Here is an 18,016-nt window from a genome sequence, read left to right on the forward strand (position 1 = left end):
TAGCTTCTGCATTCTCGTGGATTATACACCTAACATGTTCCCTGAAAATCTGTAGTGTCTCAGCAATTGTTTTAGCTGATATTCGCCATTCTGCCAAAATCAGGTCATGGACATGGTCAATAATTTCAGGAGTTGACACCACTGGAGGCCTCCCAGACCTTGCTGCACCTTCGGTCTCGAAATTTCCCTGCTGAAAGTTTACACAACACTTCTTTACTGTGGAGCTTAATGGGCATATGTTACTCATTGTTTGTATCATGCATTCATGGATTTTCTTTGGAGTTTTCTTCTCCAGGATTAGGAACTTCGTGGAGTTCTTTGAAAATTCCACACTTTTCGTCATCATGGTTCAATTATCTGAAACTTCAGGCATGATGTGACAAGTGTGTTGAACATAGGGATGAATATATGGAATAACTTGTACATTGTATGGTTCCATGTCATTCCCTTCTTGATTGGGCTGAGAACTTTTCTGCACAACCTCGTATACTGAATGTCATAAAATGGTGTTCATTTTATACCAAAGAGGCCACGTTTAACTTTTTCTTTTTTTTTTAATGGGCCAAAACATCTGACCCATACCTGTGTGGTACACAGAAATTTGCCGTGGCATTGTAACATAGATACATATTGCAAATGAAATAGTGTATTTTACCCTACAGATATATTTGGCACCAACCAGACTATAAACCGTAGAAGATAAGCAGTTTAAATTATGTGTTACCTGCAGCCATGCCCACATTCTTTACCTGGCAGACACCATACACAAGTAGAAATAAGAAAGACATGATCTAGTTTATAAACAATACAGATAATAAGCACCTATTCTACACGTTAACAAGAATAATTTATTTGTAGTCCTGTACAGGTGACAACTAGTGCAGAAGCTATTTGGCCTAAACTACATAGAAGGCGAAAGCACAGGTTTGGATTCTAGCCTGATCCCTGTGGTTGACTAAAATGCTGATGGAAAGTATTCAAAGAAGAAAGCCAAGGGCTGTTATCATTGCAGTTTGGGTCTATGGGAGCCAAGCCGTAGACGCTTCATAGGCATTTACTACTTGGCACCCACAGGGGATAGCACTAATTACTGGACTATGGGATTGTATTTCTAACTCTCCTCTCTCCTCTTTCTTCCCTGGATAAAGTAGTATGATTGCTGTATTAGTCAACTTTACAGGTAATAGAAAGAAATCAGAACAAAAGACTGGAAAATAAGGTATCGCCTTATTTTTCGTTCTTTTGTTTTCTTTCTTCTCTGACCTCAAGCTGCAGTTTTGGATAAGTCAGATTCAAACTCAAAGCAGCTGAATTTCAGTCTGGTACAGTGGATCACTTCAAAATTTGACAGAAATCTTCGTGCTAGGCAAACAGCTAGAGAGATCCAAAACAGACTGACTGCTTCCCACAGCAAAATGTGCTGCCAAGTTTTGTGGGTTAGAGAATCTGTGGAAGATCTGCAACGTGACATAATCAAGCTCGAGGAATGGGCATCGACATGGCAGTTGAGGTTCAACGTGGATAAATGTAAAATGATGCATGTCGGTAACAAAAATCTCATGCACGAATACATGATGTCTGGGGCGGTACTTGGAGAGACCTCCCAGGAAAGGAACTTGGGAGTTCTGGTCGACAAGTCGATGAAGCCGTCCACCCAATGTGCGGTGGCTGCGAAAAGGGTGAACAGAATGCTAGGAATGATAAAGAAGGGGATCACAAACAGATCAGAGAAGGTTATCATGCCGCTGTACCGGGCCATGGTACGCCTTTACCTGGAATACTGCGTAAAGCACTGATTGCCATACATGAAGAAGGACACGGTACTACTCGAAAGGGTCCAGAGAAGAGCGACTAAGATGATTAAGGGGTTGGAGAAGCTGCCGTACAGCGAAAGATTAGAGAAACTGGGCCTCTTCTCCCTCGAACAGAGGAGATTGAGAGGGGACATGATCAAAACATTCAAGGTACTGAAGGGAATAGACTTAGTAGATAAGGCATGATGTGACAAGTGTGCTGGCTTACTTTTAGTTGTCCATTTTTTTCTATGTGTTCGCAGATGGTGTCCTTTATTAGTGCCTCCATCATCTTGCCTGGGACTGAAGTCAGGCTTACTGGAGGCACTAATAAAGGACACCATCTGCGAACACATAGAAAAAAATGGACAACTAAAAGTGAGCCAGCATGGCTTCTGCAAGGGAAGATCGTGCCAAACAAACCTACTGCACTTCTTTGAAGGGATAAACAGCCAGATGGACAAAGGAGAACCCATAGACATCATCTATCTCGACTTCCAAAAGGCCTTTGACACGGTGCCTCATGAGCGGCTTCTTAGGAAGCTGTGGAGCCACGGGGTGGAAGGGGACGTACACAGATGGATTAAACACTGGTTGGCAGACAGAAAGCGATGGGTCGGAGTGAAGGGCCACTACTCGGACTGGCGGAAGGTCACGAGCGGTGTTCCCCAGGGGTCAGTGCTCGGACCGCTGCTGTTCAATGTATTCATAAACGACCTAGAAGCAGGGACGAAGTGTGAAGTTATAAAATTTGCGGATGACACCAAACTCTGCAGCAGGATTAGAACCACGGAAGAATGTGAAGACCTACAAAGGGACCTAAACAAACTGGAGGAGTGGGCAAGCAAATGGCAAATGCGCTTTAATATAGAGAAATGCAAGGTCATGCATTTAGGAAAAAAAACCCGATGTTCAGCTACAAAATGGGGGGGTCAGTGCTAGGGGATAGTAATCTTGAAAAAGACTTGGGTGTGCTGGTAGATACTACAATGTGCTGCGGCCTCCAAGAAAGCAAACAGAATGTTGGGTATTATTAAGAAGGGCATTACAACCAGGAAGAAGGAAGTCATCATGCCTCTGTATTGTGCGATGGTTCGTCCGCATCTGGAGTACTGTGTCCAGTATTGGTCACCGTACCTCAAGAAGGACATGGCGATACTTGAAAGGGTCCAGAGAAGAGCGACGAAAATGATAACAGGTATGGAAAACCTTTCATACACAAACAGGTTGGGAAGGCTGGGGCTCTTCTCCCTTGAAAAGAGGAGACTCAGAGGAGACATGATAGAGACTTTCAAGATCATGAAGGGCATAGAGAGGGTGGAAAGGGACAGATTCTTCAGATTATTGGGAACCACAAGCACTAGGGGGCACTCAGAGAAGCTGAAAGGGGACAATTTTAGAACCAATGCTAGGAAGTTCTTCTTTACACATAGGGTGGTGGACACCTGGAATGCGCTTCCGGAGGTTGTGATAGGACAAAGTACACTACAGGGGTTCAAGGAAGGATTGGATAAATTCCTGAACGATAGGGGGATTGAAGGATACAGATAGAGGTAGAGATAGGTTTTAGACAGAGTATGGATAGAAGGATAAAAGGGATTAGAGAAGGATCACATTACAGGTCATGGGCCTGATGGGCCGCCGCGGGTGCTGACTGCTGGGCACAATGGACCTTGTGTCTGATCCATCGGAGGCAACTTCTTATGTTCTTAGGAGAGGTTGTTCATCCTCTCCAAGGTAGGGAGAACTAGAGGGCACTCTGTAAAGTTGAAAGGGGATAGATTCCGTACGAACGTAAGGAAGTTCTTCTTCACCCAGAGAGTGGTAGAAAACTGGAACGCTCTTCCGGAGTCTGTCATAGGGGAAAACACCCTCCAGGGATTCAAGACAAAGTTAGACAAATTCCTGGTGAACAAGAGCGTATGCAGGTTGGGCTAGTCTCAGGTAGGGCGCCAGTCTTTGACCAGAGGGCCACCGCATGGCGGACTGCTGGGTATGATGGACCACTAGTCTGACCCAGCAGCAGCAATTCTTATGTTCTTATGTTACAAAGATCCACCGTAATAGGTAGTTTAAAAAGTTTCTGACCAAAGTGATAAATTGATCCACAAATGCTCATTTTTTACAAAACATAAGTGAATCTTTCATCAAAATGTCTAATTTCCTGATACTAGTTGTATTTTTTTCTTGTTTGTGTCCTCAGTGTTGCCATTTTTTCCATAATGCACTTTGAGGCCCTTAAAGTGTGTTGAGCAGTTCAAAGTCAATTTTATATAGGGAGCTAAAAGTTAGGGGGAAATACATCTAAAAACTGGCCTAAATCGGCACTTAGATGATAAGTGAGACAAGTCGTCCAAGTGCCGATAATCGAACCGGGTTTTAGCCGTATCTAAAAATGACTTAGGCCTTCACAGTGCTGCATTACGCCCAGAGCTAAAAGGGGCATTTTAGGAGGAGTGGTGAGGGTGGGACTTGGGCAGAACGTGGGCTGTCCTAGACTTAGGGCTCCTTTTACGAAGGTGCACTAGCGTTTTTAGTTCACGCACTGGATTAGAGCGCGGTATAGTGTGCGCTAGCCGAAAATCTACCGCCTGCTCAAAAGGAGGCGGTAGTGGCTAGCGCGCGGGGCAATTTAGCGCACGTTATTCTGCGTGTTAGGGCCATAGCGCACCTTCGTAAAAGGAGTCCTTAGTCATACTGCATGTATAACCAAAAGTTTAACAACACTGCCTAGACGGAACTTGGACGTTGTGACTTAGGCCATCTAAAACCAGATCTAAGTCACAAGAAGGTATCCAAAGTGACCAGATAACTACTGTAGGGACAAAGTACAGACCCCCTACACACTCCCCCAATGATCACTTCCCCCCCAACCCCCACTGCCATAAAAATCATAACAACTTAACATATCTGCCTCCAGAACATCAGCACCTGGCAGCCTGGCATCGGAAAGTCTAGTAGAGCTAAGTGGTCTGGGGATGGGCTAGTGAACCATGGTGAGGAGGCCCATAAGCTACTGCATGCGTGGTGAAACATGTGCACTCCCCAAAACCCTTATGTACTGCCATATAAGTGGCACTTGCAGCCATAAGGGCTATTGGGGTGGTAGACAGATGGGTCTAGTCGGTTCGGGGGGGCTCATCATGACCTATAGGGTTGTTGTTGTGCTGAGATATGTATGTGGCACCCTTTTTGTGAAGTTCACAGCAGTGCCCTGTAAGGTACCCGACTACTCTGGTGCAATGTGTGGGTGTCCAGTCCATCACTTTGCTGGCCCCGCCCACATCCAAAAGGTCTTTTTCTAGGCGTTTTTAACTTGGACAAATTTTTGTACGAAAATGAGGTATAAAGATAGACGATTTAGCTGGACGTACAGTTAGACAATTTTCGAAAGAAAAAAATATATATATGTTGGACGTATTTTTTGAAAATGGACCTTTTTCCATGTCTGACTTTGGGCGACTTGCGACTTAGGCCCAAAATGGACTTAGACGTTTCTTTTGATTATGCCCCTCCAGGTGTTCAAAATACAGGTGACAAGCTAGTGTTCTATAACACCAATTTTGTGTTTGTAATCGCTTAGAATATTAGCTTAACCTAGCAATTATATACCAAAATTTATCCACCATTACTTGTGCTCGCTCTATGGCAGATATAAATGGGCACACCTACGTGCAACACTTAAGGGCTCATAGGGACAGACAGGGAAAATGCTTGAAGTACCTGTATGTAGACTGCTTTGAATTTTCAAACCACTTAGACACACAAAGGGGCTGATTCCATACACGGTGTCTAAACTGGCTGGTACGTAGAAAAATGGCACCGGCTGTACAGCAATCACACTTGGGTGCCATTTACAGAATCACAGCTAGTGGGGCCTATGTAAAAGCCGAGGCTCTGGAAATGTAGGCGAGGGTGTTAAAGGCCTACATTTCAGGCACCTCTCTGGAGAATCGTGCTTAGCGGCACCCGAGTCATGCTCTGCCCATAGAAATACCCACTTAGGCGTTAGATGCCGCTAAGCACCGTGCGATAGGTGCCTTTTATACAGAGCTAAAATTAACAATTTAAAATCATTAAGGAGAAAAAAAAATTAAATTAAATTATTGAGGAAAAAAAAAAGTGGGGGGAGTGGACTAGACAAAGACAACTGGGTGATGGGGGAGCTGATACATAAGGTTATAAGGGAAGGAAGATTTCATAAATACATCTAGATTGAAAGTAAAATTAAAATGGAGGAATGAGGGGAAAGAGAAAAAACAAATAGGGAGTGAATGTCGCTTCTTAAAAGCGGTTCTTAGTAAGCGCTGATGAATAACTAAGGAGATGTCTAGCTTGTGTTTTGAAAGGTATCCATAAATATAAAGGTCTTAAATTTAGACTTGAATTTGTCAAGGGAATTGTTGAGACGCAGGTGTGATGGCATAACGTCCCTGAGAATAGGAGCAGCGGCGGAGAAGTTGGTATTACGAGTGTAGAAAAGTTCTTTGATTGATGGAACAGTTAAAAGGGATTGGTCTGCGGATCTCAAGGCTCGAGGAGAGGCATAGAAAAGATGGACAATGGGTCGACTTAATTTTGAATAAGAGCAGAAGAATTTTATATGTGATGAGACATATCCAGAAAGTTGGTTTGATTGGCACTTGCATGACCTGTCTTTTAGGTCGTCCAAGTGCCGACTTGGACAAGTTTTTAGACAAATTTAAATTTTGATTATGAGCCCCTTAGGCACCTAACTGCTGTTTCACACATACACCCATGGTTGTGCTTAGCTTTCATTAAGATTCGTTTGAGTGCAAAACTTAGCTGCCTAATTGGTGCCTAACTTTTGGTGCACTATATAGAAGTAGGGCATAAAAAGGAGCCACCCAGTTTAAACTAAAGCTGGCCACCATCGCAGGCTGCTCTTTACAGGAGGATCAGCAGCAGTGGCGGCAGCGGCGAGTGAGGGCCGAGGTGTAACATAGTAACATAGTAACATAGTAGATGACGGCAGATAAAGACCCGAATGGTCCATCCAGTCTGCCCAATCTGATTCAATTTAAATTATTATTATTATTATTATTTTTTTTTTTTCTTCTTAGCTATTTCTGGGCGAGAATCCAAAGCTTTACCCGGTACTGTGCTTGGGTTCCAACTGCCGAAATCTCTGTTAAGACTTACTCTAGCCCATCTACACCCTCACAGCCATTGAAGCCCTCCCCTGCCCATCCTCCTCCAAACGGCCATGCACAGACACAGACCGTACAAGTCTGCCCAGTAACTGGCCTAGTTCAATCTTTAATATTATTTTCTGATTCTAAATCTTCTGTGTTCATCCCATGTAATCATCGCCTCTGCCGAGTCAAACCACATAGGTCCATCATGCCCAGCAGTCCGCTCCCGCCGCGGCCCCCCAGGTCAATGACCTGTAAGTAATCTATTACTCTAAAGCAGGGGTGTCCAACCTTTTGGCTTCCCTGGGCCACATTGGCCAAAAAAAATGTTTCTGGGGCTGCAGAAACGCGCAAACGCTGCAGCAAGACAGAGGAGGGAGCCGGCAAGATGGTAAACACCCAGGGGCAGCAGAGGAAAACACTGCATCACCCTCGACCGGGGCTGCACAAAATATTTCATGGGGCCGCATGCGGCCCTTGGGCCGCAGGTTGGACACCCCTGCTCTAAAGCATTTTGTACTGTATAGTAACCCTCTAATTGTACCCTTTTGTCGCCTATAGCAACTTCAAAATCTCTCTCCATATATTTACTTCTTTACATTCTATCGTTCCAGTAGGTCCTGTATGTTTCAATGTATGTTACCCTAATTTACTATTAGACTGATAGGCGGTATATCAAAATTTTATTAAACTTGAAACTATTGAAACGATGCACTTATCACATTAGTCCATGCCATGATAATGTTGCTGCTATAACGCTCTGTACATTGGTCAAATCAAAAAGAGTTTGCATCAGCTCCAACTACAGGTATCCCTCCATATTTTCAGGAGTTAAGAGCGTAACCCCCTTGCGACTACTATAAATTTGCAAATAACTTTAAGATTTGCTTCTGTGTGGGTGTTTGGAAGGGACAATGGTGGGGTAGAATTCAGCCACGGGCAGTGTCCCTCTCACCTCAGGCTCTGCACCAGTCAGGTGCCTTGCTATGAGTTCACTTTAGGCTGCTGACTGCGAGTTCCATGCTGGCTTGTGGTTTGTCATACGGCTGGTTTGATGCATGCACAGAGGGCATAGGAAGGACCAGCAGCCACCACGCTGAGGTGTGTGGTTTTTTTGTTTGTTTAGGGTTTTTTTGTCTCCTTCTGCGGATTTCTTTTTTGTGTGTGTACCTGTAAACCCCCTTCACCCATCTTTTCTTCCCCAATTCCTTCTTATGCCAGATGGTTGTGCATTAGCGATCACTGAATAGTAGGTGGGACCATTTTAAAAGTTGCTGATTATGTAAGACGTTGAAACAAGCACAGCCCCAGCAACTCTCACAAATAACTGAACTCATGAATGCCGAACCCGCAAATATCGAGGGAGGCCTGGAATTCAGAATGCTGCACCTCAACTGATAGAGGGCTTTACCACATCACACCCTTCCTGCAAAAATTACCAGTACCTTAAAGGGTCAGATTTAAAACTCTATGGGACTCATAATTAAAAAAAAAAAAAACGTCTAAAAAGTGGCCTAAATGGGTACTTGGACGATCAAAAAGCCTGATCATCCAAATACCCATAATCAAAGCTGGTTTTAGACGTATCTAAAACCATCTTAGGCCTTTCCATCTTAGACCCAACCAGCCCATGTGCCTAAGGCCCCGCCCACAGGAGGGGCCTAAGACAACTGGGCCGATTCCGGTTGGCCCAGGCGCCTCAAGCCCCACCTGTGGACGAGGTTTGAGCCGCCTGGGCCAATCAGGCCCTAGAACCACCCATTCCCGAGATGGCTGGCCTGTAGGACATAGAAAACATAGAAACATAGAAGATGACGGCAGATAAGGGCCCTAGCCCATCAGGTCTGCCCACTCTACTGACCCACCTCCAAGCCTACTATCCTAGGGATCACACTACTGGTGACAGGTTCCCTTGGCTTAACCCTCTAAAGGATCCCACATGGGCATCCCATTTGCTCTTAAATTCTTGTACGCTGTTTGCCTCGATCACCTGCACCGGGAGCTCGTTCCAAGGATCAACCACTCTCTCGGTGAAGAAATATTTCCTGGTGTCGCCATGAAATTTCCTGCCCCTGAGTTTGAGCGGATGCCCTCTTGTGGCTGAGGGTCCTTTGAGAAAGAGAATCTCTTCTTCCATCTCAATACGGCCGGTAATATACTTAAACGTCTCGATCATATCTCCTTTCTCCCTACGTTCCTCGAGTGAGTACAGCCGCAAATTTTTCAGCCTTTCCTCGTACGATAGATCCTTGAGCCCCAAGACCATCCTGGTGGCCATCCGTTGCACCGACTCTACTCTCAGCACATCTTTTCGGTAGTGTGGCCTCCAGAATTGCACACAGTATTCCAAATGAGGCCTCACCATGGTTCTGTATAATGGCCATGGTATGCCCTCACCCGGAGTACTGCGTCCAGCACTGATCACCGTACCTGAAGAAGGACACGGTACTACTCGAAAGAGTCCAGAGAAGAGCGACTAAGATGGTTAAGGGGCTGGAGGAGCTGCCGTACAGCGAAAGATTAGAGAAACTCGGCCTCTTCTCTCTCGAATAGAGGAGATTGAGAGGGGACATGATCGAAACATTCAAGGTACTGAAGGGGATAGACTTAGTAGATAAGGACAGGTTGTTCACCCTCTCCAAGGTAGGGAGAACAAGAGGGCACTCTCTAAAGATGAAAGGGGATAGATTCCGTACAAATGTAAGGAAGTTCTTCTTCACCCAGAGAGTGGTAGAAAGCTGGAACGCCCTTCCAGAGGCTGTTATAGGGGAAAACACCCTCCAAGGATTCAAGACAAAGTTAGACAAGTTTCTGTTGAACAAGAACGTGCGCTGGTAGGGCTAGTCTCAGTTAGGGTGCTGGTCTTAGACCAGAGGGCCGCCGCGTGAGCGGACTGCTGGGCATGATGGACCACTGGTCTGACTCAGCAGTGGCAAATCTTATGTTCTTATGTTCTTAAAATGGGCCAGATTACCTGAAGAATAAATTAGCCCTCTACATGCTCCACTTTGAGCTCAGTCAATTGACAGCTCTGGATCTGTTCCCCTATACTTTCTTTACCCTTTCTGCAATGGCATTAATGTAGCAGAATTACTGAAGAAATGTAATGCTATGAGAAATGCATTCTTGTAATTAAAGGAATTCTGATAAAGCTACAATATCTGAGGCCTTTGGAACCGAAAGGCAAGATGGACAATCAGGCTGATGCAGTCTGGTTTTATTCTTGCTTACTGCACTGGGCTCCAATCAGAACTAGATCGTCTGTCCCTTTTGACATGGAACTGGAGCTATCATAATGATAATCAAACATGTCCTATTGACCCCACAGCCTATCATGAATTTAGTATATCCATAATGATTTATGGTTTATTGGTCATTTGGTATACCACCTTTCACAGATAAAAAAACTGGTTTAAAATAAAATCAAAAGGAAAAGAACTACAATATGCCGATATGAAAGAGGGAAAGAAAGAACAGTGGTTCAATCTGCATGTACAGGGACTGTAATGCATGCAAACACATCTAATGCATATTTATTATGAATATCCTGAAAGTTAGAATGTTTCTGGAATGACTAATACAGGTTTCCCTGTTGAATGAGCTGAAGTAAACATGCTCGACCTGATCCTACCCGCTGCCCTGACTGCGCAGTCGGATCACTGTTTGCTATCGAAGTGGTACTTTTGTTCTCAAACATTAGTAAAGTGTCAGCGTTCTGGAACTCACATTTACCTGGCGTATTCTTCGCAGGGTCATTGTGGCTTGGACTTCCTGATTGTCCAGAATCTGTTAAAAAAATAAATGCAAATCATCAGGTTTTTTGTTTAATATGTTTTATAAGAATTTATAACCTGCACATGAGATAAGAAATTTTTTTAAAAAAACACATTTTTGAACAAGCTTAAGGTGTGGTGTTGTTTTTTTTTTTTAGAAGCGCTGTTCGCATTTTGGATATGCATAGACCAGCATTTAGATGGATATGATACTGGATTCACATCTAAATCCTAATTTAAGAAAGCCGGCACAAAAGGATGTATACCTATAAAATATGGAAAGATGCTGCTGGCAAGTGGCCATGGTCTGGGCAAGTTTTGGGTAGGAAAAGAGCAGGGTTAGGGTTATGTATATATTCAGCAACAGTACAAGATATCTCTACCTTTTAGAAAGTTACTTATTTTGTGCAGCACTCCACTGGTTGGATGATTATGGGCGGTTTCGCTCCAGTGCCTTCCCCATCCCCCTAGTAAGTGGTACTGACAAGGGATATTAGACTCTGTGCCAACTTTTTTTAAAAAATGTATGTTTTGGCATGCACGTGTATGTACTGAAATATCTCAATATTAACACTCTCAGGTGGGGGGGAGACACAATACTGCCTACTATTTAAAGCAATAAACGGAGACAGCCCAGCCTATTGGAACAATCGACTAATTCAATCCACCGCCCCCGATGCTGCTTACCCTTGCTACAACACTGACCACATTAACCCTTGAGTTCTATATATGGCACCTAAAGTTGCGCATGTACATCGGTGTGTATAACTGATGTAGGTGCACAATTTAACTGATTAATAGACCTAATGGCGCCAATAATTGGCAATTCATCCCTCATAATTGATGCTAATTGGAGTTAATTGAAAGTTATGCGCACAACCTGGCAAGCGCACTGCCCAAAATGTTATGTGTCATAAGAACATAAGAATAATTTTAGTGGGTCAGACCGATGGTCCATCAAGCCCAGTAGCCCGTTTTCACGGTGGCCAATCCAGGTCACTAGTACCTGGCCAAAACCCAAGGAGTAGCAACATTCCATACAGAATCTCAAAGAATAGCAAGATTCCGGAATCCCAGAGAGTAACAAGATTCTAGAATCCCAATAATAGACTATGGACATTTCCTCCAGGAACTTGTCCAGACTTGTCAGATCAAGAGTACAAATCTGAAAAGAGGGTGTGGTTAGGGGGCGGATTGTGGGTGGCCTTTTAAGTTCTGTGCAAGTTTTTAGCTTATGTACCAATGTGCTTACGACATAGGTGCAGACATTTAGGTCAGGTTTTCCTTGGCCTAAATGGGTGCCTAACAGGTATGATGCATAACCAGCGCTAAGCATGATTCTATAAGTTGTCCATAACTTTTATAGAATAACGTTTAGCACAGCACTAGTTGGCGTTGTTGTTTTTTTTAGGTGCCATATATAGAATCAAGCCCTAAGCACTTAGGCCCGGATTTTCAAAAGGCTGCCATAGGTTAGTCGCTGGCAGGTGCCTAGACCATGTCTACCGGCCACTAACTTAAGGGTTTTAATTGGTTGTACATGGCACGATAATTGGTTGTCCCATTAAAAACCAATAAAAACAAAAAATTAAGCAATGTTAGGTGGCCTCTTGACTGGCACCTAAATCCATGGAGCCTAGTGATGTCAAAGCCCAGAAATGAATTGGATAATAGGCTTAAACAAATAAATTTTGTATAAGGTGAAGTCACAAAAATTATAGCTTAAGGTGATGTTTTAAGTCACCCTGATTACCTTATACCCATACTATTCTCACAATCTCAGCCCTCAGAGATGCCACCAGGGGATCAAAAGATCATATCCTCTGGCTTTATGCACCTAATCGTCATAGTGTTGGTACAATGCTTTAACTGTTATATCTTTTTAGGTATTTTCATAATTTTGTTATTTTTTTCTTTATATGTGTTTTACTCTTGTGATAATTTTAAAACAATAAATATTACTAAAGAGTATTAGTACTTAGCTTTATACGGAGTGGTTGCTGGTAAGGGATAAACAAGCCAACATGTTTCACCCGTGGAGGGGGTTTCCTCAGGGCTACTATCCCTGTAACGAGAAAACCTCGCTTCAGTAAAAGAAAGCTAAGTCAAATAACATACACATTATGGTTATAGCAATTTTCATGCATACCTTTTTTTTTTCGTTTTTCACGACGTGACCACCCGATCTAAGTTCTCAAGATGGCCGCGGCGTGGTGAGACGCGTCTTTAAATTTCCCGCGGCCCAGAAGTAGGCGGAGAAAAGGGAGGGACAACATCCCAACCAGTGCTGCACCCAAAACCGGGAAGGGGATTACCGACAAAGTGTCAATCCATATTTACTTACCTCCTATCATCGTTTATAGGGGGGGTTATGCGCTCCCAGGAGAAATCACAGTAGGGATGGCCATTCGAGTTCTAAATTTAAACCGTGGGGAACAACCGTATTTAAACAGTATATCCATCTTTGCTCCAGGTAATTCAACCTGGCTTCTAAATCTCCCTCCATATCATGTTTGCATAAGTTGTCAATAATTCTCCACCTAATATGGTCTAACTGATGTTGTTTAGACTGCCAGTGATGGACTAAGGGTGCTGCCAGATTTCCCGTAACAATCCTGGATTTATGTTCATTGAGCCTCAGCTGTATAGATGTCTAAACAACATCAGTTAGACCATATTAGGTGGAGAATTATTGACAACTTATGCATACATGATATGGAGGGAGATTTAGAAGCCAGGTTGAATTACCTGGAGCAAAGATGGATATACCGTTTAAATACGGTTGTTCCCCACGGTTTAAATTTAGAACTCGAATGGCCATCCCTACTGTGATTTCTCCTGGGAGCGCATAACCCCCCCTATAAACGATGATAGGAGGTAAGGAAATATGGATTGACACTTTGTCGGTAATCCCCTTCCCGGTTTTGGGTGCAGCACTGGTTGGGATGTTGTCCCTCCCTTTTCTCCGCCTACTTCCGGGCCGCGGGAAATTTAAAGACGCGCCTCACCACGCCGCGGCCATCTTGAGAACTTAGATCGGGTGGTCACGTCGTGAAAAACAAACAAACAAAAAAAAAAAAAAACGGTATGCATGAAAATTGCTATAACCATAATGTGTATGTTATTTGACTTAGCTTTCTTTTACTGAAGCGAGGTTTTCTCGTTACAGGGATAGTAGCCCTGAGGAAACCCCCTCCACGGGTGAAACATGTTGGCTTGTTTATCCCTTACCAGCAACCACTCCGTATAAAGCTAAGTACTAATACTCTTTAGTAATATTTATTGTTTTAAAATTATCACAAGAGTAAAACACATATAAAGAAAAAAATAACAAAATTATGAAAATACCTAAAAAGATATAACAGTTAAAGCATTGTACCAACCCTATGACGATTAGGTGCATAAAGCCAGAGGATATGATCTTTTGATCCCCTGGTGGCATCTCTGAGGGCTGAGATTGTGAGAATAGTATGGGTATAAGGTAATCAGGGTGACTTAAAACATCACCTTAAGCTATAATAAAAAAAAGCCCAGAAATGGGCATGTTTATGGGGTGGCGCTAGGCTTCGGCATCACAAAGCGACTCTAGCTGCAATTCTGCAAGGACAGAGGGCACCAGAAATGTAGGTCTGTAAAATCTCCTATGCATCTCTCCCTTCCTCTCATTCACTTCCATGCCCAACATCTTTCTCTCTCCCTCCCTTGTGCTCTTGGTCCAACATTTCTCTTTCTACTTTCCTCATGCATCATCTCTTCCCATCCTCAGCTTCGCCATCTTATCCAATATTTCTCCCTCTATCCTCCAAGCATCATCTCTCCCTTCCTCCCCTCCACCATCCTAATCCAATATTTCTCCCTCTCTCCACCATACACCCACTCCTTTCCTCCCCTCTTCCATTTTATCCAATATTTCTCCCTCTCTCCCTATGCACTCTCTCCATCCCTCCATCATCTTGTCCAATCTCTCCCGCCCCTCCTCTACGTCCAATATTTTTCCCCTCCACCCTGTTGTCTCTCTCTTTCTCCCCAGTCCACTTCTTCATCCCATATCCAGGATCTCTCCTTCCCTCCCTCTTTGTCCAATTCCTACAACTATCCTCTTGCTTCTTCAGTGGATCAACAATTCTCACAGGCTGCCTGCTGCTAACCTGGGCAAGCCTTCCCTCTGCTACAGAGAAACAGGTAATTGCCAGAGGGAGACGGCAGGCGGCAGAAGAAAGACTTCTGGGTTAGCGCAGGCATCCTGTGAGGATCACTTCTGGCTATTGCTGATCCAGTGAAGAGAGAACCGCAAGAGCCCAGGCTGTTGTCTTCATACCTGGTGGAAACCAGACAAACAGTGGAAAATCACCAAAACCGCCCAAATGCCCGAAAGCTTCTGACAGGGAGGACATATTTGCCTATCCAAAGATTATTGGTTGTAGATATAGGTCATTTTTGGATAGGACTTTTATGTTTCAAGCAAGTAAACAGCAGTTCTGGTTTGGAAATTACATTAGTGGAGCCAGGTTGACGTATGGTGCTTTTTGGAAATAAATTAACTGTACTATTTGATAGATTCATTTGCTAAATAGAAATTACATTAATTGCAATAATTCTTTAATAATTGCAATAATTCTACTCTAATTATCCTTAAGAAATATATTGTGCTTTTGCTAATTGTATTTTGTACTTCGCTGATTGTCCAGCTCTCTTCGATGTAAACCGCCGAGAAGTCGTCAGATTGTGGCGGTATAGAAGAATAAAGTTATTATTATTATTATTATTATCATCAACATATGGTAACCCTAAGTGTTTAGCACAGACTTAATCGATCAGCTCCCTTTGATGAATTCCTGCCTCAGTGTCTTATAAAGAGTGATTTCTGTCTGTGAACCAGAGTTGACAAAGCTGATATACTTCCAGAGATGTGGAAAAAAAAGCTTTTCTGAACCCTGTGAAAACTGCTGGCTAGGAGACCTGGCAAAGGTCATAGTGTCAGCAAGGATCTCGTAATACTGGAAAGGGCTGCTGGAGAAAAAAAAAAAAAAGCCAAGATTTGGGCAGAATGCCTAAGGAGAACCTAGAGAGATTCAGTATTGTTGTTATCTGATAAAGAGGCCAAGTGCTGGGCAAAATGCCTGAGGAGAGCCCAGAGTGTCCTAGCAGTGCTACTGTAAGGTGGGGGGAAGGGAGAAACCAAGGTCTGGGCAAGGAGCCTGCAGATAACTTGGAAAACTCTAATAATATTATGACTGTGTGAAGAAGCTCCAATCTGGGCAAAAAGCCCAAAGAGAACCAAAAAAGGTTCAACAGTACTGTTCCAGGAGGGAGAAAAAGCTGGGAAAGTATCCCCGAAGTTATCACGAAAGCTTGGAGTCTGATGCTTCCTGTAGACGAGGAGTGGTGTGTATTGAGAATACTATACAACCTTTGAATAGGATTCCTGTTTGCAGAATGATGAAAGCACACAATTCGTTCAGAGTTATGTGGATTTACAGACCTACATGTTCAAGTGTGAACGCTGAAAACGCCAGCAGAATTTAAAGCAGGTGGACTATCCATTTAAAATTATTCCTGCTATTGCTGCATTCAGACTTGAATATAAGAGTGATCTAAAAAGCTGCTGATTTTAATGTTCTCTGTATAACTTTTATCTTCACCCAAAGACTGTTGCAAATCCTGCCCACATTTAAGATACATAACTTTAGACCTACAGGGGCAGTTCTATAACCTCTGCACTCACATTTATGCATATGTTACATGCGCTTGTATTTTGAATTACTATTGCAAGCAGAAATGTGTACATGTGTGATTTTACACTCATATATGCTGGCCTGCCGCCTGAGCACTCTTCTGCAAATAAGCGTTTAAGTTGTACATACGAGGGGGTGCTGAAAAGTTCTCAGCCCAACCAAGAAGAGAATCAAACGCCTGGATGTACAGATAGACAATTTTTTTGAAAATTGAATAATTTAGACGGACTTTTCGAGAACAGCCATTTTACCGGTGCCGACTTTGGGCGACTAGCACCCTACGTCCAAATCGGACTTAGACGTTTCTTTTGATTATGGCCCTCCACGTGTCTAATTGTGTCTAATTGCTTGTATATATACAGAGGGCTCCTTTTACTAAGCTGCGATAGCATTTTTAGTGCGCACAGAATTTTAGCGCGTGCTAAGCGCGAGCTAAAACCGCTATCGCAGCGTAGTAAAAGGAGCCCATAATATTTTGGCTCAATAGTGCCAGGTAGCGAGGCACAGCATTCCTGACTGCCTATGTTAATCCACGCTGAAAGGAAAGCGATTCGACACCATTGAAGACACATTAGCTTTTGGCGATTCATGAAGATGCGTTTAAGGACCGTTTCTAGAAGTGGAAACAACATTGGCAAACGTGTATACGTAGGGAAGGGGAGCACTTTGAAGGGGACCCAATGGAATAAGTTGTAAGATTGTTTAATAAACTTTTATAAAATCAGTCCTGGAACTTTATTTTTCTAAATTCTTTATTCATTTTTTCATCTTACAAGTACACAATATTAAATCATTTAAAACCATGAGCCAAAACCTTATAGCTCGGGATTACCGCCACAGGCCTGTAATATACAGGCCCCATCCCCCCCCCACCCAAGAACAAAGCTGCGACCCAAGGGATTCCGAGAATGAGAACCACCTCCCCCCAAAAAACTAACCATTCCGCCCCAGGCGGCATCCCACTACAAGCACCCATGAAGCTTTCAACCAACCTCATCACTGGAAACCTCCCCCCAACAATAGCCGCTTCCAACTAGTGGACTGCTCTACTCCCAGATCTCAACCACAGGACCACCGGAGTGGCTCCCGCACCACCAGCACAAATACCTATCAGTCCAATTCGGTACTCGGAAGGCCCAAAAGGGCTAGGCAAACACACCCAGAACCCGGTTGCAAAACTAAACCGCATACCACTGAGATAACACCCCCGCAAAACTTGCAGCCGGATCAGCCCACTACAACATGTACAAAGAACGCGTCACACCAACACGCTCATACCCTTCATGGTGAGCCATAGCAACCAAGCCCCTGACCCTACCCTCCAGCCATACCAAAAGGCACCTGTCACCCTGCACCCAGATACCATCCCAATAACGCACAAGTCAGAGAGTACCTCTACTCCCACACGAGGGAGCAGCCCAAGGGAGAAGCACAGAGCCCACTCCCTGAAGAAACGGTCAAGCGAGTCACCGAGTACGCTCCCTATGCACCCTATGCTCTACCTACCACAGGGCTCGGCCGCATGCCCGAAAACCTCCCCAGCACCTGCCTCATCCACG

At 43.9% G+C, this 18,016-nt stretch overlaps 1 protein-coding gene across 7 annotated transcripts in view; it reads right to left on the reverse strand.

Moving 5' to 3' along the window:
• NFIB (nuclear factor I B) overlaps positions 1–18,016 on the reverse strand; it is a 649,011-nt gene that overhangs the window by 287,354 nt on the left and 343,641 nt on the right. For 5 of the 7 annotated variants that reach the window (XM_033918988.1, XM_033918969.1, XM_033919026.1 and 2 more), the window contains exon 3: positions 10,676–10,735. In XM_033918988.1, coding sequence (XP_033774879.1) covers positions 10,676–10,735 — 60 coding nt within the window. The remainder of the gene's footprint in view (positions 1–10,675; positions 10,736–18,016) is intronic. The other 2 variants (XM_033919008.1, XM_033918979.1) reach the window with 1 other exon arrangement.

Source organism: Geotrypetes seraphini, chromosome 1 (assembly GCF_902459505.1).
Source record: "Geotrypetes seraphini chromosome 1, aGeoSer1.1, whole genome shotgun sequence".
NCBI lineage: Eukaryota > Metazoa > Chordata > Amphibia > Gymnophiona > Dermophiidae > Geotrypetes > Geotrypetes seraphini.